Here is a 23,149-nt window from a genome sequence, read left to right on the forward strand (position 1 = left end):
GCATAGAAGATAGCGCCATCTTTTGAGAAAAATATAAAAATGAACGTTTGTAACTATCTTCTCATCATGTCAAATATTTTAAAACCAGGAGAAACACGACTTGATTGACGTGAAGTGATCGAGAAGTGGTACCAACCTCAAAAATTAAAAATCCCCTAAATAACTTACTTAAATCTGTCCACATAGACGACTTTAAAAAAAAATTGATTTTCAGGTCCTAAAATGTTTTTTAATCCCGTGATTGCGTCTTGGGGCCAATTAATTAATTGATTTTGCGGTGTGGACCCCACAGGATACAACTAAAAAGTAATTAATTAACTAATTGTATTAAACAAATCAAAAAAATTATTTTACATGAGCCAAATGGCATTTTATCGCATATTCAGGAATATCTCCATATTTCTTTAATAAAGGTCGCAAATTTTTGAACGTCACCCTCACAGTATTTCCATAATCGACTAAAAACACTTCAACATCATCAGAATCAGAATCATCATCCAACCAATTGATGATTTTGGCCCTGAACCAAAACTGCCAAGAATCAATATAACACAAACAATACGTTTTTAAATTCGATTTCGCCTCAGATTTGGTTAAAAAATAGAATTCGGGGCTATCGTGGTTTGAGGAATAATCGGATGAGATCCTAAAAATGATTTAATTAGTATTTTTAAATCGATTATATCGAAAATAACCTTTCAATCGCTTCGATGTCTTCGCCAAAATAATTTATGTAGAACTCAGAAGGTGATACGATGTGTGAGATTAAACAACTCATCATTTTGGAGGGGGCTAACGCCGGTTTTAAATTCCCTAAATCAAAAATATTGTTATAAATAATTAATTAATTTGAATTAAATTAATTTACCCTCGAAATACTCAATCTCGGTCGTTTTAGAATCTTCTTTGATCATTTTAGAAACGCTTTTTTTGATTGTTTTAGAATTTCCACATTTTTTAAATGTTAAATCCGGTTTATTTGCTTTAATAACTTCGTCAATTTTTTGTTGCTTCAACAAACCGTATTGTTTTAATTTATTTATAACAGATTCATTTGGGGTTAATTCAATTTTTGAATCAGTTGAGCTAATTTCTTCACTGGGACTTGGTTCGTTAGAATCAGAAGTCGATTCATTATAATTAATCAAAACACTTTGTTTAATTTCCTTTTTTGATGATGTTACGATTTTCGATGGGCTTAATTTAAGAGATTTATTTCCTAATTGATATTGTTCCAATTGAATGTTAGTGACGTGAAGATCGTTGATTATATTGCTTTGTTGGGTGCATATTTTTAAGCAATAATCTTTGTTCGAGATGAAATCGTGGTAATTTAACGATTTGATTTGTTTCGACACCTTTTTATTCTAAAAAAAATTTATCATAAAAATGCTTTTTTTAATATTTTTGACTTACTTGGTGAATAATATTGTTTAACCGCGTATTTATCTCATGTATTTCCTGTTGGAGCGTTTCCGTGTTTGATAAAATCGCTTCTTTAAGTCGATCCATTTTTTTTTTGAGGTTATGTTGTCACTTAAATATTGCTTCGTTAATGCAATTTTAATCCTTCCACATGCTGCTTATGATTAAATTACATACAAGAATGCGATGACGCTTTAAAATCGAGCTTTTTCTACTTTGTTATTGCATTTTATTATCTTAGAAGTAAATTTGCTGAGAAAAAGAAACATAACCCACTTAGTCAGCGTCTTCTTACTTAAAATCCTCCGATAGGTGGCGCTGAAATTAGTGCAATTTTTAATTCAGAGATGGAGCATTTTTAACAATTAAATTAATTATAAATAAAAATTTCGTTTTTTTACTTACGCATTGAATAATGTTGTTAAAACGCAGATTTAATCACTCCATTTAATTTTTTAAATTTCCAGTTAAATAGTCCTTGAAAAAGTTAGGTTATGTTGAAAAACATATACAACACAATTTTTATAACGCAATAACAACTAATTCGTTACAAAAATTGAATGTACTTACCCCACTTTAAAATGGGGATATTTTAACTTCATTTAATGCAAAAATTGTTTAATATAATCGCTTTAATTATTGTAAAACTTTCTCTTGATGCAACAAGTGACTTTTTTTTAAAGATGTCGGTGCTTATTGATTAATCACCATGGTAACGGCAGGGTTGAAAACTTTTATACGAAAAAATATTTTAATCTCAACATTTTCGTAGATTTTTCCGTAGATGTAATAAGAAATAAAACTAAAACTAGAAATGTTGAGGTTTGAAGCATAACCTAAAAAATTTCTAGTTTTAGTTTTATTTCTAACTCAAAACGAGCTAAATACATTTTTTTTTAATGAAACGTCAATAAGTGTCACTTGAAAGAGACGCATAGGAGATAGCGCCATCTCTTGGGAAAAGTCTAAAAATGTCTCATCATGTCAAACATTATTTTTTAACTTACGTGTTGAATAATATCGTTTAACCGCGTATTTATCTCATGTATTTCCTGTTGAAGCATTTCCGCGTTTGATAAAATCGCCTCTTTAATTAAATCCATTTTTTTTATAAGGTTATGTTGTCACTTTAATATTGTTTCGTTAATCCAAGTTATAAACGCTGTTTATAATTAATTTATACACCAACAAAGTGATAAACGTTTAAAAACGAGCTTTTTCTACTTTGTTATTGCGTTTCGTCATCTTAGAATTAAATTTGTTGATAAAACGAAATATAACCTATTTAATTCGCGTCACAACTAAGTAAAGTCCCTCAATAGATGGCGCTGAAATCAACGCATTTAAATTAAATCAATTTAGCGCCATCTATAATCGAATCGTTTTTATTAATTATAAATAAATAAACAATACGAGTAGATATCCAACTCAAGGTTCTTAACCTCACTTTAATAACACAACGGAACCTCACTTTCAAATATCATTGTATTTTGACGTTTTAATAAAAAAATGTATTCAATTCATTTTCGATCTAATAAAAAATAAATAATTTCGATGATTTTCGATTTAATTAATCGTTAATATAACAGGAATTCAATAAAAAGTTATTTAAAAAAATATGAATTAATGTTGATAAGTGGCGCTAGATGGCGCTACCTCCGACGCGTCTTTTTTAAGTAACATTTTTGACATTTTATTAAATAAAATTTATTTAACTCATATTGCGGCAATTTCTTATAACATCAGCAGTAAAGATCGTAAATCTTATGTAAGTCACTTTTACAACTTAACCTCACTTCACTAATCCCTTTATAACGTTTTAGCGATTTATAAGAACCCATCTCATTTGAAACAGCTTTTATTTTGATTTCTATTTTAAAGTGAGGTTACGTTGCGTTGTTATTACAGTGATGATTTTATTACTTACTCAGCACCAAGTATCCAAATTTCCTCGAATCTTATTCCTGTAGAAGTTTCTTAAAAAAATTAAATTAATTCTACACAAAAAACACTTCGACAACACAACGTTCGTTTGACATTCATTAAATTCACTTACAAGTGTTACCAACAGCTTAATTTTAATTTCTAAACGTCAATTAATGAACGTACCCTTTTTATGCAAATTTTTCATTTAACTTAAAAAAAACTACATTTTAGCTAATTGTTTTATTTCAATAGAAAAATATAGCGATTATTACGGCGTTTATTAATTACAAGAACAAACTTAAATAAGAACAATAATAAAAGCAACGTTTGATATATCGTCATAAAACTTTGTTGATTTTTTTTTCGCAAAACAATTAAACAAATTAATTTTTAATTTATTAATTAATCTAAAAAAAAAATAGTATCAAAACTTGTGATATATCGTAATTAATAAAATATATCAAAATAACGAACAAAAAAAAACAAAACTTAACTGGTTTCTAGGTTAGTTTCGAGTTGATTTAAATTTATAGGTTATGTCAAAAAGAATCCATAGGATTTATTCTTAAAATCTTAAGTCATTAAAAAAATCTTTTTCGATCTCTCTCATTTTAACGTTTTAGTAATAACAAATAGTCGCGACCTCACCAAAAATAGAAAAAACATAACCAACAATTTATTGCTGTTTCAATACCAACTTCAAAAAAAAAATTTTAACGATTCTTAAATTTTTTTTTATTTTGGCAACCTAACTACACCTAACCTAACTTTTTAGACTCTTTTAACGGCAACCCCCTTTCTAATCAACTCTCTATCGATATAAACATCAACATCGGTTGTTGTATCAATCAACTCCAACAATAAAACATTATCGCATTGATACAACTCATCTTTTTCGATTGCTTTTATTTTTGAGACCATCGCTTTCCGGCAGACCATTTCTTGAAAGATCGTGCAATCATTAACCGTCCATTTTGATTGTTTTGGGGCGATTCCTTCGTTAAAAAATAAATATTTATAAATGTTAAAGTTAATTGATTGTATAATATACCGATAAACTTATCGAGAGGATAAAGATATTCGCGGTTGCACAAACTTTCAACTTTAATTTTTGGCAGATTTGTTAACTTCATAAAAAATCCTTTAAAATAAGTCCAAACTCGACATATTTAACTTTAATATTAATGGAGATATGATCACTTCCGGTTTGAAACGTCAACGTCAATTTTGACATATTTGTCATCTTCATTAAAAAACCTTTAAAATGAGTCCAAACATGACGCATTTATCTCAAAAAATAAAAAAGTTAGAATAAAAAATATTAAACCCGAAGTTAGCAACAATTAAATTTTTAAATATTTATACCAACCTTAATTTTTGATTTTTTTAATTATTTTTTTGTTATTGTGACAAACTAAGACATTTTATAAAAATTAAAAAAATGTCAAAATGACATTGACATTTCAAACCGGAAGTTGCTAATATCTCGAGTAATATTTCAATTAAACGTATCATGTTTGGGCTCATTTTAAAGGATTTTTCACTGTGATTACAAATATGTCAAAATTGACGTTGACATTTCCAACCGGAAGTTGATCATAACTTCATTAATATCGGAGATAAATATGTCGTGTTTGTACTCATTTTAAAGGATTTTTAATGAAGATTACAAATATGTCAAAATTGACATTTTACACCTGAAGTTAGTTATCATATAATGTTTTTGATAATTGTTCATAACATTAGAAAACTTCTAGATAGTTTTTGAAATCATTAGAAACTTTCTGGACACTTTTTGACATCTTTACAAATCCCCTAGGAATCTTATTGAATGACCAGAAAGCATTTAGATACTTTTTGGTGTTAAGAAAAATCGCTAGAAAGTTTCTGGACCCTTTTATGGCATCAACAAAAATCCTCCATCAACAAAAATAAACGTCCAGGAGGCATTTAAACAGTTTTTGAAAACTTTTTGACAACTTTATAATTGACCAGAAAGCGATTAGACACCTATTGACAAACATGGTAATGATTAGAAAGCTTCAGGACACTTTTTATCTACTATAGATATCATCAGACACCTTCTGGACACTTTTCGACGAGTATAGATATCATCAGACACCATCTGGATAGCTTTTAACGACTGTATAAATAATTAGAAAACTTCTAGACACTTTTAGACATCTTTTAAAATCATCTGTCAATCTTTATAATCATCAAGAAAGCGTTTAGACACCTTTTGATATTCATGGCAATCATTAGAAAGCTTTAGAACAATTTTTAACTACTATAGAAATCATTAAATATATTCTGAACACCTTTTGACGACTATAGATATCATGAGACACCTTCTGCACACCTTTTGACGACTATAGATATCATTAGAAACTTTTTGGACACTTTTCCGCGACTATAGAAATCATTAAAGTGCTTCTAGAATTGTTCAGAAAGCTTTTTGACACTTTTTGATAATCATGGTAATCATTAGATAGTGTCTGGACGCATTTTGACATCTTTAAAAATCTTCTGGACGTCTTCATAAATGCCCAGAAAGTGTTTAAATACATTTTGACGACTTTAAAAAAATTTACACAAACTTTATAACTGTTCAGAAGGCGTTTAGACACTTTTTGGTAATTTTACAATTCCTTAGAAATGCCTGGACAACTTTTTTACATCTTTAAAAAAATCTTCCGATTTAAAATGTCAACCTCAATTTTGACATATTCGTAATCTTCATTAAAAACGTTTTAAAATGAGTACAAACACGACATATTTATCTTGAATATTAATGAAGTTATGATCAACTTCCGGTTTGAAATGTCAATGTCATTTTTGACATATTCTTAATTTTAAGACTAATTTGACAAACAAAAACATAATGAAAAAAATCAGAAATTAAGGTTGGTATTAATATTTAAAAGTTAAATTGCTATCTTCATTGTTGCTAACTTCAGGTTTAATGTTTTTTATTCTAATTTTTTTGTTTTTTGAGATAAGTGCGTCATGTTTGGACTCATTTTAAAGGTTATTTTATAAAGATTACGAATATAATAATAAAATTAAAGTTGATATTAACACCTGAAAGATTTATGTTATGGGCAACTTCCGATTTTTGACATATTTAAAATCCTTTAAAATGTCACCGTCATTTCGATATATTCTTAATTTTATAAAACGTCCTAAAATTTGTCACAAAAACAAAAATATAATAAAAAAAATCAGAAATTAAGGTTGGTATTAATATTTAAAAATTAAATTGCTATCTTTATTGTTGCTAACTTTGGGTTTCCTTCACAAATGTTTAATTGTTGACAATATTAATAAAATAAGGTTTTTTTAAAGAAACTTAAGCTAATTAATCAGTTTTAATGAAATTAAAAAGTTAAAATCGACGATTATGTACAGATAACCAACAAAAAAATTGACGTTTAATGACATGTACCTGCTTTATCGGCTTTTGGACACGTTATTAATTAAAGTAATTATTTTATTAATGTAAATTAATTAATTTATTTAAAATGAAATTTTTTTTAATTAGTTCGTTTATAATTATTATTTATTTAAAAATTAATTTAAATAAATTTTAAAAAAATAATTAATTTGAATAAAATCAGCAACAAAAAAAAATTAACGTTTAAAGAGAAATTCCTGCTTTATCGACTTTGAATACGTTCAATTAATAAATCATTGAAATGTCAAAAAAATGAAATCTAACCTCAAAATAAATAAATAAAAATAAATTTAAAATTGAAGTTCCTAACCGGAAGTTGATCATAACTTCATTAATATTGAAGATAAATATGTCGTGTTTGTACTCATTTTAAAGGATTTTTAATGAAGATTACAAAGGTGATAACTAACTTATCCGCTACGGGAAGTTTATCGGTATATTGTACAACCGGAACTAATTAATTTACCATAAAGCTTCGCTTTTATTGCTTGGCACGGTAACTGAAGGAAATGAGAGTTTAATGGAAACAATTGGTTCACAGAAACACTTGAGTAGTACCCAAAATCGCAATAAAAAACCGAGATCGAACTAGAATTGATTACTTTCATAATGGAAGTTCTAAAATTAATCATAAATTAAGTAATTGAAGTAAAATATTGTTGGTACTCACCGATACCATTTTCCATCTTCGAACTTTGAGGCATAAATCTTCCCTGGGTTGACATCGTCCAATTGGAGAGGGCTAAAATTCGCCTTTTCATACTCCCCCTGAATATTTTGCATCATCTCGTCCAATTTTAGTTTCGACGAGTACGGTTGGACGAAAAAATTCCAAGGATTAACAGCCGTGGGGATTTGAACGTCAAAGAATTCGTCCAATTTCGGCAAAACCGGCTCCATAAGATTCCCGCTCGAAGGAGTCACCGACAACAATCTTTGCAGGCGTTCCGGGGTCGACCTCATGCTCCTCTGCAACTGCTCATCATCGAAACTAATCGACTCATTCACCAAACACAAAACATCCCCAACCCTTTTAAACAACTTCACAACGTTGTACGAACAATTATCCTCCCCAAATTCCTCCCCAACGACTTTCAACAAAACCCGGAAATCCTCCGGGACGATTTCGCGCAATTTCCGCTGGAAATGCTCCGGGATTCGCTTTAACTCCAATTTCACTTTAATCGCTTGCCCCGGAAACTGATTAATAACGTCGTTTAACAATTCGAGGGGATAAAACTTGTTCTCAACAACTTTTAAAATCTCACAAAAACCTTTATCCACGAAAAATAATTGAACCCAATCGTTTTTCGGCGAAAAATCAACCGCTTGAACCCGGTAAAAACGACCATCGCGAGGGGAACACACAAAAAATAACTTATTTAGCGCAGTATCGCGATTAAACGGGGTATTCGGAACTCTCGGCGGGTTATTTTTGATGTTTACTTCGAGGTCTTTTAATAAATTATTGAGACGATCGAGTCCAGGGGAAACAATGTTCACGAAAACGTCCCCTAAATCGGTGATGTAAGTGATCGTAACTTCGGTTATTCCCATCTAAAACAATTATAATTAATTTGAATTTATTTAAAATGCTTTAATTAACCTTATCTAAAACAGGATTAGCCGATTCGAAGGTTATATCGGAGATTAATCTCTTATTAATCGATTCGTTCGTTTCGACATCGTAGAAAACGGCCGAAATCGCCGCCGTTGGATCATGAACGGCTAAAAAAATGAAATAATAATTAAAAAAAGGGTTTTATTTAATTAAAAATTAATGGTGTAATTCTAAGTTGCTTAAAAATCGACAATTTTTTTTAATCACTCAAATAAGTCGTGAAAAATAAGAAAAAAATGGTGAAAAAGTGTAAAATTTATCGAAAAATCGCTTTAAAGTTTCGACGTGACGTCATTTTTTGTGAAATTTTTTGCTAGTAAAAGACTAAAAACTGCAGAAAACTGTTTTCAAAATAAATAGGTATTATTCCAGAACGCTAAACACTGCTGTTACAGGTTTTGACCTACTTGGACAGACGGAATACTGCTTAAAAAGAAAAAAAACAAAAATATAATAAAAAAAATCAGAAATTAAGGTTGGTATTAATATTTAAAAATTAAATTGCTATATTTATTGTTGCTAACTTCGGGTTTCCTTCACAAATGTTTAATTGTTGATAATATTAATAAAATAAGCTTTTTTAAAGAAACTTAAGCTACAGATAACCAACAAAAAAATTGACGTTTAATGACATGTACCTGCTTTATCGGCTTTTGGACACGTTCTTAATTAAAGTAATTATTTTAGTAACGTAAATTAATTAATTTATTTAAAATGAATTTTTTTTTTAATTAGTTCGTTTATAATTATTATTTATTTAAAAATTAATTTAAATAAATTTAAAAAAATAATTAATTTGAATACAATCAGCAACAAAAAAAAATTAACGTTTAAAGAGAAGTTCCTGCTTTATCGACTTTGAATACGTTCAATTAATAAATTATTGAAATGTCAAAAAAATGAAATCTAACCTCAAAATAAACAAATAAAAATAAATTTAAAATTGACATTCCTAACCGGAAATTGATCATAACTTCATTAATGTTGAAGATAAATATGTCGTGTTTGTACTCATTTTAAAGGATTTTTAATGAAGATTACAAAGATGATAACTAACTTATCCGCCACGGGAAGTTTATCGGTATATTGTACAACCGGAACTAATTAATTTACCATCAAGCTTCGCTTTTATTGCTTTTTGACCTACTTGGACAGACGGAATACTGCTTAAAAAGAAATATGCTTTCCAAGAAGCTACCTACTGCTTCCAGAATGTTAGATACTGCTGAAAAAGACTAATAACTGCTTGGACAGAAGAGATATGCTTCCCAAAAAGCTACCTAATGCTGTCAGAATGCTATATACTACTGGAAAAGATTAATAACTACTTGGAAAGAAAAGATATGCTCTCCCAAAAAGCTACCTAATGCTGCCAAAATGCTAAATACTATTGGAAAAGACTAATAACTACTTGGAAAGAAGAAATATGCTCTCTAAAAAGTTACCTACTGCTTCCAAAATACTAGATACTGCTGAAAAAGACTAATAACTGCTTGGAAAGAAAAGATATGCTTCCCAAAAAGCTACGTAATGCTTCTGGAATGCTAAATACTACTGGAAAAGTCTAATAATTACTTGAAAAGAAGACACATGGTCTCTTAAAAACGTACCTACTGTTTCCAGGATGTTAAAAACTGCTGAAAAAGACTAATAACTGCTTGAAAAGAAAAGATATGCTTCCCAAAATGCTACATAATGCTAAATACTACTGGTAAAACTAAAAATTAATTGAAAAGAAGAGATATGGTCCCAAAAAAAAGGTATCTACTGCTTCCAGAATGTTACAAACTGGTGAAAAAGACTAATAACTGTTTGGAAAGAAGAGATATGCTTCCCAAAAAGCTACCTAATACTGCCAGAATACTAAATACTACTGGAAAAGACTAATGATTACTTGAAAAGAAGACATATGGTCTCTTAAAAAGGTACCTACTGCTTCCAGAATGTTACAAACTGCTGAAAAAGACTAATAACAGCTTGGAAAGAAAAGATATGCTTCCCAAAAAGCTACGTAATGCTTGTGGAATACTAAATACTACTGGAAAAGACTAATAATTACTTGAAAAGAAGATACATGGTCTCTTAAAAACGTACCTACTGCTTCCAGAATGTTAAAAACTGCTAAAAAAGACTAATAACTGCTTGGAAAGAAAAGATATGCTTCCCAAAAAGCTACCTAATGCTTGTAGAATGCTAAATACTACCGGTAAAAACTAAAAATTACTTGGAAAAAGATATGTTTTCTCCATAAAAGGTATCTGCTGCTTCCAAAATGTTAGATACTGGTGGAAAAGATTAAAATCTGCCTGGAGAAGACTAGATGGTGCTAACAAACAATTACAAACTGATTGGAAAGACGAGATACTGCTTCCATAAGACTACTTACTGCTTTCAGAACGTTATATACTACTAAAAAAGATTACGACTTGCTTGGAGAAGACTAAATACTGCTGGTAGAAACTTTTATCTGTTTGGAAAAACAAGATACTGTTTCCAAAAGACTATTAACTACTTTCAGAATGCTAAATATTGTTGGAAAGAGTACCAACTGCTTGGAGAAAGGTAGATATTGTTGGAAAAGACTATTTAATGCTTCCAGAAGATTAAATACTGCAGAAAAAGACCACAACTTACTTGGAAAAGGCTAAATACTGTTTTCAAAATAATGCCTATTGCTTCCAAAACGTTAAAGACTGCTGTTAAAGGTTTTGACCTACTTGGACAGGCGGAATACTGCAACCAAGATTACTTATTGCATTTTTTTAAATCTAACCATCCTTGCTAAGTATCTTTGAGGTGATTTTAATCGATTGGAATCATTTTGACACAAACTAATCAACTTTTCGCATATTTTAAATGTTTTGAATCTTTTAGAAAACATCCGGTTTGACTCTATTAATTTATTTTGACCATCTTAAGTAAAAAAAATATGTTTGAATTCAATTTCAACAATTTTGACACACACCAATAAGTTTTTTCTATTTTTTGGCATCTCTGAAAGTCTTTCAAAAAACACCAAAATCATTTTTCTAAATAAAATCATCCTTGCTAAGTATCCTCGAGGTGATTTTAATCGATTGGAATCATTTTGACACAAAGCAATCAACTTTTCGCATATTTGAAATGTTTTGAATCTTTTAGAAAACATCCGGTTTGACTCTATTAATTTATTTTGGCCATCTTAAGTAAAAAAAATAAGTTTTAAGTCAATTTCAACAATTTCGACACACACCAATAAGTTTTTTCTATGTTTTGGCATCTCTGAAAGTCTTTCAAAAAACACCAAAATCATTTTTCTAAATAAAATCATCCTTGCTAAGTATCCTCGAGGTGATTTTAATCGATTGGAATCATTTTGACACAAAGCAATCAACTTTTCGCATATTTGAAATGTTTTGAATCTTTTAGAAAACATCCGGTTTGACTCTATTAATTTATTTTAGCCATCTTAAGTAAGAAAAATATGTTTTAAGTCAATTTCAACAATTTTGAAACACAACAATAAGTTTTTCTATTTTTTGGCATCTTTGAAAGTCTTTCAAAAAATACGAAAATTAACTTTAATTTTATTATTATATTCGTAATCTTTATAAAATAACCTTTAAAATGAGCCCAAACATGATGCACTTATCTCAAAAAACAAAAAAGTTAGAATAAAAAACATTATTAAACCGGAAGTTAGCAACAATGAATATAGCAATTTAATTTTTAAATATTAATACCAACCTTAACTCCTAATTTTGACATATTTGTCATCTTCATTAAAAAAACCTTTAACATGAGTCCAAGCATGACGTATTTATCTCAAAAAACAAAAAAGTTATAATAAAAAACATTAAACCTGAAGTTAGCAACAATGAAGATAGCAATATAATTATTAAATATTAATACCAACCTTAATTTTTAATTTTTTTTATTGTATTTTTGTGATAAATTTTAAGACATTTTATAAAAATTAAGAATTTGTCAAAATGACATTGACATTTCAAACCGGAAGTTGCTTATATCTTGAGTAATATTGGAGTTAAACACGTCGCGTTTGGGCTCATTTTAAAGGATTTTTCACGACGATTACAAATATGTCAAAATTGAGGTTGACATTTCTAACCGGAAGTTGATCATAACTTCATTAATATTGAAGATGTTAATGTTAACTTTAATTTTATTATTATATTTGTAATTTTTATAAAATAACCTTTAAAATGAGCCCAAACATGATGCACTTATCTCAAAAAACAAAAAAGTTAGAATAAAAAATATTAAACCGGAAGTTAGCAACAATGAAGATAGCAATTTAATTATTAAATATTAATACCAACCTTAATTTTTGATTTTTTTTATTATATTTTTGTTTTTATGACAAATTTTAAGACATTTTATAAAAATTAAGAATATATCAAAATGACATTGACATTTCAAACCGGAAGTTGCTTATATCTCAAGTAATATTGGAATTAAACGTATCATGTTTGGGCTCATTTTAAAGGATTTTTCACGACGATTACAAATATGTCAAAATTGACGTTGATATTTCTAACCGGAAGTTGACCATAACTTCATTAATATTGAAGATAAATATGTCGTGTTGGTACTCATTTTAAAGGATTTTTAATGAAGATTACAAATATGTCAAAATTAAATATTTAAACTTTCTGGAATTAGTAACCTAATATGTGCTGCATCTTTTTCAAGTAACTTGCAGAATTTGTAGAAGTTTTGACGCGTTTTTAAGGAGATTTCACATTAATTAAAAAAAAATCATCGATTTTTAATCCAAATTAATTAATTAAATAAAATTACCTGATTCGATATTCTCAGTTTCTAATTGAACCATTTTCCACCACAAATCTTGGATGTGACTTGATTGGGCGGAAACCTCGTACAGTTCTTCCAATCCAGCTAATCGGCACACGAAAGCCTGGGCTTGTCGCCTCGCGAATTTCGGATCCAACAAAAAAACTTGCTCCTCGTCCACTTCGAGTTCATCCCCGTAATCAATTAAAAAACAATTTATTTTCGATCTGTTCGTTTCGATGACTCGCACTCGACACCAATGATAAACTTCCAAAAAAATTGCGTAATAACCACCTTCGCTGATCTTAATGGGCCGCTTCTTCGCTTTATTGTTCTCGTAAGTTCTGTTGAAGTCGATCACCATTAAATCGAAAGCTTCCGATTCGTCCGTTTCTAATTGTCGGCACCAAATCTCTCTCGCTGAAACGACGCAAGTTATTTCAGCCATTATTATTGCGTCGCCCCCATTGCCGAAGTGCACTACGTTCGTTGGGACGGAAACGTCGTAAATGTACGCTGATAATCCGATCGGTTTTCCTTTCTGGAACATCTGTTTGGTAAAATTGGGAAAGAAACGAAAGCAGTGTCTCTTAAAAGCGTTATATTCAAAGCACAAGCATAAAAAAAATGATTATGTACATTAAAATGTTATACCAAAATAATATTTGAGGTTAGGTTCCTAAATATACGTCAAATTCTATCTGTTATAGGTTATTATTACCCTATTTGTTGTTTTAATTAATTTATTTCAAAAAAATTACCTTTAAACACGTAAATTGTTTAACATAATCGTGATTATTTGTTATAAAACTTTATCTTGATGCAACAAATGATTTTTTTTAAAGATGTCGGTGCTTGTTGATAAATCACCATGGTAACGGCAGGGTTGAAAACTTTTAAACCAAAAATTATTTAAGTCACAACATTTTCATAGACTTTTCTGTCGATGGAATAAGAAATAACACTAAAACTAGAAATTTTGAGGTAATGCATAATAAGTTTTAGATTTATTTCTAACGCAAAATGAATTAAATCAAGTTTTTTTAATAAAACGTCAAGAAATGTCACTTGAAAAAGACGTGTAGGAGGTAGCGCCATCTAGTGACATTTATAAACATTAATTAATTTTTTTTAAATAACTTTTTATTGAATTTTTGTTATATTAACGCTTAATTAAATCGAAAATCATCGATTTTTTTAAATATAAACATAATTTTTATTAAATTATTATGAATTATTTTAAATTTATTAATTAATTTTTTTTGCCAACCCCATCTCGTGGTTATTCCCCATATTAATCGTATTTTTGACGTTTAGAAAAATTTCGTACAAAAATTAATGATTTTTACGAAAAAAAAGGTGCGATTCAACCGAAAGAAACATTTTTGAACATCCTAACCGTTTGCTTCAACCGATTTTAAACGCCACGTAACGATTTTTATCTCGGAATGAAGTTTCAGACATAACCTAACTTTTTTATGTCAATTTAAAAATATTTGTAAGTTGATTCATTTTACATAAAATTTAATTTAATCACTATTTGAATCATTTTAGATTATTCACGCGCCAAAGACGCACGGTTTAACCTAAAATTTCTAGTTTTTGGACGGGTTAAATAGTCCTTAAAAAAGTTAGGTTAGGTTGAGAAAAATGAACGCAATAACTAATTCGTTACAAAAATGAAATGTACTTACTCCGCTTTAAAAAAGGGATATTTGAACTTCATTTAATGCGAAAATTGTTTAATATAATCGCGATAATTGTTATAAAACTTTCTGTTGATGCAATAAGCGGTTTTTATTTAAAGATGTCGGTGCTTATTGATAAATCACCATGGTAACGGCAGGGTTGAAAACTTTTAAACACAAAATTATTTTAGTCTCAAAATTTTCCTAGATTTTTCCGCCGATTTAATATGAAATAAAACTAAAACTAGAAATTTTGGGGTTATGTCGTGCGTCTTTGACCTAGTTTGATAGATATTAAACTAAAAGCTGTTTCAAATGAGATGGGTTCTTATAAATCGCTAAAACGTTATAAAGGGGCGTTATAAATTAGTGAAGTGAGGTTAAGTTGTAAAAGTGAGGTTGGGACTTACATAAAATTTACGATCTTTACTGCTGATGTTATAAGAAATAAAACTAAAACTAGAAATTTTAGGGTTATGCACGGCATAAAATGAGTTAAATTTTTTTTTTTTTAATGAAACGTCAAAAATGTCACTTGAAAAAGACGCATAGGAGGTAGCGCCATCTAGTGACATTTATAAACATTAATTAATATTTTTTTTAATAACTTTTTATTGAGTTCTTGTTATATTAACGCTTAATTAAATCGAAAATCAGTCTTTGACGCACGGCATAACCTCAAAAATTTCTAATTTTAGTTTTATTTCTAACGCAAAAAGACTTAAATAATTTTTTTAATGATACGTCAAAAAATGCCACAAAAAGACGCATAGGATATAGCGCCATCTCTTGGAAAAAGTCTAAAATGTACGTGTGTAACTAACTTCTCATCATGTCAAATATTTTAAAGTTATTTAAAAACCCGAATTATTATTTAATTTCTTTTTTTATAACGTAAAACGTGTACGAGTGATTAAAACGAACTTTTATGGCGCAAATTCTTTTTAGTTTTATCTCTAAAACTGAGTGAGTTAAAATTTTTTAATGAAACGTCAAAAAAATGTCATTTGAAAAAGTGAGGTTAGGTTGTGTTGAAAAATGAGGTCATCATTTTCTAGCACAGTTTTAAACCAACACGGCCGTTTTCGAAGACATCGGCCGCTAAAACATCAAAAACCTTGGTTAAATCTCTATTAATATTTGTAAGCATGGACATTTCGTGCTTTTCGGGCGGCCGACGTCTTCGAAGTCGACTTTTTGTAGCTGTTTTATGAACATTATAAAAAGCCCACTCAAAAAAAATCCACCACCAACCTCCACAAAAAATAAAATAAAATAAAACCATCAATTAGATAATAATATTAAACGAATACTTACATCTTCCGGCTTACAACATCTCAGTACATAACGCGTCTCAGAAACTTTTTCAACACAAATCATGGGGCTTTTATCGACGACTTCCACCCAATTAAGCGGCAACGCCTCCTTGTACAAATCGGTGTAGTCCAATTCGATTTGCGAGTTCCAAATGCCGTGGTAATGTTTTTTGACAAGCTCGGGGATGCGTTCGAGGACGTCTTGATCGGCCGAGATGAGCAGGGAGGCGCGCTTTTCTTGCTTCCCTTTTAAATCTTCCAACGCCACGCTCGAAACGAACAGTCTCAAGGTGTTTTCGTCCCGAAATTCTTGCGGGTAATTCGAATAAACTTGATCGCCGATCTAAAATAAATCAATTAATAAATAATTCGTAAACGAATGTTGTTTTTACGCACTTTTAATTTGCAATCGTAAAGAATTTTCGGGGGGTACTTTGTGGGTCGTTTTACGATCGTGTATTGGGGTGATGGAAGTTTGTGGTGTTTGGTGAAGGCGTCTAAATCGATTATTGAATCGCCGGTAAATTCTAATTTTTTTTGTTTATCGGAAATCTGAAATTAAAAAAGAATTAATTGTATCAAAATTGAGATTTTTTTTATAACACTGGAGTGAAGTTATCCATAAATCCCAGTTATAATCTTAAATCATTTATAATTCATTTGTAAGACTCTGTATAGCAAAAAAATGCTAGGAGTAACATTGACCAATGTCAAAGTTTCAGGAAAAATTGTGGAATTGCATTGGTCAAACTCTAAACTGCAGAAAATGTTTGGAATTACATTGTCTAAATAACAAATTTAGTTAAAAGAATGTCAGAAATCATTCAGGTTGAGTTCTAAATTGTTAGAAAAAGGCTAAAATAGGTTTGGTAACAATTGTTAAGATTAATAATATAAAATCAGGATGACCAAGGTTTAAGCTGCCAGAAAAAGTCTGGAATTGCATTGGCCAAACCAATGCTATTGATAACAATCAAAGTATCACGAAAAAGCTGGGTGATACTTTGACTTGAAAAGTGCTACCAAAATACTGAGAAAGTATTTGCAGAAGATTAGAAACTGCTACCAAAAGACAAAAACTGCTTCAAAAATACTAAAAAGTGCTTGCAGAAGTCTAGAAACTGTAACCAAAAGACAGAAACTGCTTCTAAAATACTGAGAAGTGCCTACTGAAGACTAGAAACTGCTACCAAAAGATATAAAACTGCTATCAAAAGACAGAAACTGTTTCCAAAATACTAATACGTGCTTGCAGAAGTCTAGAAACTGTTACCAAAAGGCAAAAACTACTTCCAAAAGACAAAAACCGCTTCCAAAATACTGAAAAGTGGTTGCACAAGACTAGAAACTGCTACCAAAAGACAGAAAGTACTATCAAAACTGCTTCCAAAATACTAAAAAGTGCTTGCGGAAGACTAGAAACTGCTACTACAAGACAAAAACTGCTTCTAAAATATAGAAACTGCTTCCAAAATACTGAAAAATGCTTGCAGAAGACTAAAAACTGCTTCCAATAGACAGAAACTGCTTCAAAAATATTGAAAAGAGTTTGCAGAAGACTAGAAACTGCTACCAAATGATAGAAATTGCTTCTAAAATACTGTAAAATGCATGCAGAAGGCTAGAAATTGCTACCAAAAGACAAAAACTGCTTCCAAAATACTGTAAAAGGCTTGCAGAAGGCTAGAAACTGCTATCAAAAGACAAAAGATGCTTCCAAAATACTAAAAAGTGCTTGTGGAAGACTAGAAACTGCTACTACAAGAAAAAAACTGCTTCTAAAATATAGAAACTGCTTCCAAAATACTAAAAACTGCTTGCAGAAGATTAAAAACTGCTTCCAATAGACAGAAACTGCTTCAAAAATATTGAAAAGAGTTTGCAGAAGACTAGAAACTGCTACCAAATGATAGAAATTGCTTCTAAAATACTGTAAAATGGTTGCAGAAGGCTAGAAATTGCTACCAAAAGACAAAAACTGCTTCCAAAATACTGTAAAATGCGTGCAGAAGGCTAGAAACTGCTACTAAAAGACAAAAACTATTTCCAAAAGACAAAACCTGCTTCCAAAACACTGAAAAGTGCTTGCAGAAGTCTAGAAACTGTTACCAAAAGACAAAAACTACTTCCAAAAGACAAAAACTGCTTCCAAAATACTGAAATGTGCATGCAGAAGACTAAAAACTGCTACCAAAAGACTGGCAATGCTATCAAAAGACAAAAACTGCTTCCAAAATACTGAAAAGTGCTTGCGGAAGACTAGAAACTGCCTCCACTAGACAGAAACTGCTTCAAAAATATTGAAAAGTGGTTGCAGAAGACTAGTAACTGCTAACAAAAGACATAAACTGCTACGAAAAGACAGAGACTGCTTCCAAAATACTGAAAAGTGCTTTCAGAAGACTAGAAACTGCTATCAAAAGACTGACAATGCTATCAAAAGGCAAAAACTGTTTCCAAAATACTGAAAAGTGCTTGCGGAAGACTAGAAACTGCCTTCACTAGACAGAAACTGCTTCAAAAATATTGAAAAGTGGTTGCAGAAGACTAGTAACTGCTAACAAAAGACATAAACTGCCTCCACTTGAGAAAAACTGTTTCAAAAATATTGAAAGTGCTTACAGAAAACTAAAAACTGCTTCCAAAATACTGAAAAGTGCTTGCAGAAGTCTAGAAACTGTTACCAAAAGGCAAAAACTACTTCCAAAACACTGAAATGTGCATGCAGAAGAGTAAAAACTACTACCAAAAGGCAAAAACTACTTACAAAAGACAAAAACTGCTTCTAAATTACTGAAAACTGCTGGCAGAAGACTAGTAACTGCTAACAAAAGATTGACAATGCTATCAAAAGACAACAACTGCTTCCAAAATACTGAAAACTGCTTGCGGAAGACTAGAAACTGCCTCCACTAGACAGAAACTGCTTCAAAAATATTGAAAAGTGGTTGCAGAAGACTAGTAACTACTAACAAAAGACATAAACTGCTACCAAAAGACAGAGACTGCTTCCAAAATACTGAAAAGTGCTTGCGGAAGACTAGTAACTGCTAACAAAAGACAGAAACTGCTATCAAAAGCCAAAAACTGCTTCCAAAATACTGAAAAGTGCTTGCAGAAGACTAGAAACTGCTTCCAAGAGACAAAAACTGCTACTACAAGACAGAAATAGCTACCAAAAGACAGTAACTGCTTTGAAAATACTGAAAAATGCTTGCAGAAGGCTAGAAACTGCTACTAAAAGACAGAAACTACTTCCAAAAGACAAAAACTGCTCCCAAAATACTGATAAGTGCTTGCAGAAGGCTAGTAATTGCTAATAAAAGACATAAACTGCCTCCACTAGAGAAAAACTGTTTCAAAAATATTGAAAGTGCTTACAGAAAACTAAAAACTGCTTCCAAAAACAGAAACTACTTCCAAAATACTGAAAAGTGCTTGCAGAAGACTAAAAACTGCTTCAAAAAACTTGAAAACTACTTGTAGAAGGCTGAAAACTATTTGCAAAAAATTGCACATCGCTAGTAGAGAACTGTTAACTGCTTGCAAAAGATTAGAAACTATTTCTAAAAGACTGGAATTTACTCCTAAAGGACAAAGTACTTTGAAAACACAGAAAACTGGAATCTGCTTTCAAAAGATTGAAAACTACTTCCAAAAGACTGATAATTGCTTATAAGAAGCAAAACATTACTTCCAAAAGACTAGACACTGCTCCAAAAAAATTAGAAACTATTTGTAGGAAACTAAAACAGCTTGCAGAACACCGGAAATTACTTTACAAAAAACTAGACGTTGCTAACAAAGATATCAGACCGTTTGTAGAAGATAAATATCTTATTAATTGCAGAAACTGTTACTAAAAGATTTGATACTGTTTAAAGAGGACGAGAATCTTGATGCAGAAGACTAGAATCTGCTTCCAAAAGATAGATACTGCTTCCAAAATAATGAAAAGTGCTTGCAGAAGACTAAAAACTGCCTCCAATAGACAGAAACTGCTTCAAAAATACTGAAAAGTGCTTGCAGAAGACTAAAAACTGCCTGCAATAGACAGAAACTGATTCAAAAATACTGAAAAGTGTTTGCAGAAGACCAGAAACTGCTACTAAAAGACAAAAACTGCTTCCAAAATACTGAAAGGTGCTTGCAGAAAACTAGAAACTGCTACCAAAAGACAGAGACTGCTTCCAAAATACTGAAAAGTGTTTGCAGATGACTAAAAACTGCTACTAAATGACAGCAACTGCTACCAAAAGAAAGAAACTGCTACTAAAAAACAAAAACTGCTTGCAAAAGACAAAAACCGCTTCCAAAATACTGAAAGGTGCTTGCAGAAGGGTAGAAACTGCTACCAAAAGACAAAAATTGCATCCAAAATACTGAAAGGTGTTTGCTTAAGTGCAGAAACTGTTATCAAAAGATAGAAACTGCTATAAAAAGACAGAAACTGTTTCCAAAATACTGAAATGTGCTTGCAGAAGACTAAAAAGTACTACCAAAAGACCGAAACTGCTTCCAAAATACTGAAAAGGACGACATATTTAAAAATTAGTTACAGATTAAGTGTTTTGAAGGGCTGACCATTCAAAATGCTATTCTTTAATTATTCCCATCTTCCTCAAAATCCAAAATTTTGTACAGGATAAGACACGTTATGAAAGGACTTTTAATAAAAAGGGAGAGCAAATTAATGTCAATGTCAAAAAGCATCATCATCAAGCTGTTGTTGAGGGTGAGGGTGCCTCTTTATGAAATTTGGTGACCCAAATCGTATTGGTTACAGAATTATGAATGACTTAAATTTATAGCTAGGATTTAAAAGATAACTTCACACCAGCTTTTTTTAACTTACGCTTGTTTTAGTCCGTCTAATCACTTCTTCCCCTTCACTACTTGTCCATGAATCAAAATTAACAACTTTTGGCTTTAATTCTTTCAAAGCATCCCCAGAGCCATTCATATTCGTGTTCGTGTTCGGAGTGAACCCCGCCATGATTTTATTGATATTTGTTTTCTCAGAAAACACTTTTAACGATTTTTGGGGCTCCAATTTCTTTTTACGATCGTTCAAAACTTGTCTTAAATCTTGTACTCCACTTTTATTGTTGTTTTCGACACAAACGGAGTCATTGGGGCCCATTGTAACGTATTGCCGATGCAAAACAAACTCCTTTTTTGTCGCATTTCTCTTTTTATCGACCTCTTCATCCTTTTCCATGTAATATTTAGGCCTCCAACGAGTCGTCGGTTTCGATTGTTGGAATCTGTTGTAAGTTTGAGTCGAACGCTGGCGAATCACGCGTTTTTTCTTCGTCCCTCGTTGTCTTGAGACTAAATCGACGACATGTTCTGACTTTTCTGATACTTTGGCGGTTACGAAAGTTTGTCCGTTGGTTTGGGTTAGAACGAATGAGCCGAGGGATTTTAAAAATTCCTCTAACGATCTAAATTTAAACGATTTATAATCGATTTCGCAGCCTATTAAGGTTTTATAATCCGAATGGAGTTGGCGTAACGTACATTGGCCCTTGTTTGATACTAAACACGCTCGAATGTTCGTTATGATGTCTTCTTTGGGGATCCCCATTGTAAGTAAGTAACTGGAGTGATAATAATACGTTATTTAGAAAGTGGAAAGGTTTAAACCAAGAAAAAATTGACCCAATTAAAAATTACCGTGTCAAATACTGACCTAACCTATATTTTTCGAAGTAAGCGGGTTAAGATCACACAAATCCTTCCCGTTCGTAATAAACATTAAGAACTTACCGAAATCGGTCGAATTTTCGGGGGATCGCTTCGATTCGTTGGAAAATTTACATAAATTAGCCACTTTTCTGCAAAACTTTTTTCGCTTCGTTGACACTTCGCAACTTTTACTTCAAAACTACCAACCTTGAAAAAACAAAAAAAAATCCGTTACAAACAAACTGTATTTCGAAATATGATTTTAGGAATTTATTTAAATTCGAATAAAACAAGTTTAAATACATCGATTTTAATGTAAAATTATAATTTTTACATTATTATGCTTTATTTTTTTAATTCGGAGGAGTAAAATGAAGCGCTAAAAAGAAGGGTTGCCATTGATCAGTTTTAAGCAAAAATTACACTAGTAAAATTCGAGATAATATCGAGTTTAAAATGATTTAATAGTGATTAAATTAAATTTTATGTAAAATGAATCAACTTACAAATATTTTTAAATTAACATAAAAAAGTTAGGTTATGTCCGAAACTTCATTCCGAGATAAAAATCGTTTCGTGACGTCTAAAATTAGTTTAAGCAAACAGTTAGGATGTTCAAAAATGTTTCTTTTGGTTGAAATCACCTTTCTTTTGTAAAAATTAATAATTTTTGTTACGAAACTTTTCTAAATGTCAAAAATACGATTAATACGGAGAATAACCACGAGAGGGAGGTGATAAAAAAAATTTTATTAATAAATTTAAAATAATTCATACAAATTTAATAAAAATTATGATTATATTCAAAAAAATCGATGATTTTCGATTTAATTAAGCGTTAATATAACAAAAATTCAATAAAAAGTTATTAAAAAATAATTAATTAATGTTTATAAATGTCACTAGATGGCGCTACCTCCTACGCGTCTTTTTCAAGCGACATTTTTGACATTTCATTAAAAAAAATGATTTAACTCATTTTGCGTTAGAAATAAAACTAAAACTAGAAATTCTTGGGTTATGATAACCTCAAAATTTCTAGTTTTAGTTTTATTTCTTATTTCATCGGTAGAAAAGTACGAAAATTTTGCGAGTAAAATAATTTTGTGTTTAAAAGTTTTCAACCCTGCCGTTACCATGGTGATTTATCAACAAACACCGACATCTTTAATTAAAAACCACTTGTTGCGTCAAGAGAAAGTTTATCACGATTATTTTAAACAATTTTCGCATT

At 30.5% G+C, this 23,149-nt stretch overlaps 1 protein-coding gene across 2 annotated transcripts; it reads right to left on the reverse strand.

Moving 5' to 3' along the window:
• Positions 1–1,416: 1,416 nt before the first annotated feature.
• On the reverse strand, positions 1,417–22,122 carry LOC111415366 (tudor domain-containing protein 7 tapas). 2 transcript variants are annotated; one of them, XM_023047035.2, is made up of 12 exons: positions 21,997–22,122; positions 21,080–21,827; positions 16,621–16,776; positions 16,226–16,567; positions 13,227–13,761; positions 8,412–8,533; positions 7,476–8,362; positions 7,272–7,423; positions 3,353–4,346; positions 1,996–2,156; positions 1,831–1,902; positions 1,417–1,743 (listed from the first exon to the last, which is right to left on the reverse strand). In XM_023047035.2, exons 2-9 carry the CDS (start codon positions 21,812–21,814, stop codon positions 4,123–4,125), a joined length of 3,153 nt encoding a protein of 1,050 aa, XP_022902803.2. In that variant the 5' UTR covers positions 21,815–21,827; positions 21,997–22,122; the 3' UTR covers positions 1,417–1,743; positions 1,831–1,902; positions 1,996–2,156; positions 3,353–4,122. The 2 variants fall into 2 exon arrangements, with proteins under 2 accessions (XP_022902803.2, XP_022902802.2); XM_023047034.2 differs by having other exon boundaries at positions 13,227–13,770.
• Positions 22,123–23,149: the final 1,027 nt, after the last annotated feature.

The sequence above is a fragment of the Onthophagus taurus genome, unplaced genomic scaffold (genome assembly GCF_036711975.1).
Source record: "Onthophagus taurus isolate NC unplaced genomic scaffold, IU_Otau_3.0 ScKx7SY_16, whole genome shotgun sequence".
In the NCBI taxonomy this organism is placed as follows: domain Eukaryota; kingdom Metazoa; phylum Arthropoda; class Insecta; order Coleoptera; family Scarabaeidae; genus Onthophagus; species Onthophagus taurus.

Coding starts and splice junctions, on each gene's coding strand:
- LOC111415366 (XM_023047034.2), bottom strand. CDS start 21,814: ATGGGGATCCCCAAAGAAGACATCATAACGAACATTCGAGCGTGTTTA. Junction 8,363..8,411: donor CTAATCCTGTTTTAGATAAG/GTTAATTAAAGC, acceptor TAATTGTTTTAG/ATGGGAATAACCGAAGTTAC. Junction 4,347..7,271: donor AATAAAAGCGAAGCTTTATG/GTAAATTAATTA, acceptor TTTTTAACGAAG/GAATCGCCCCAAAACAATCA.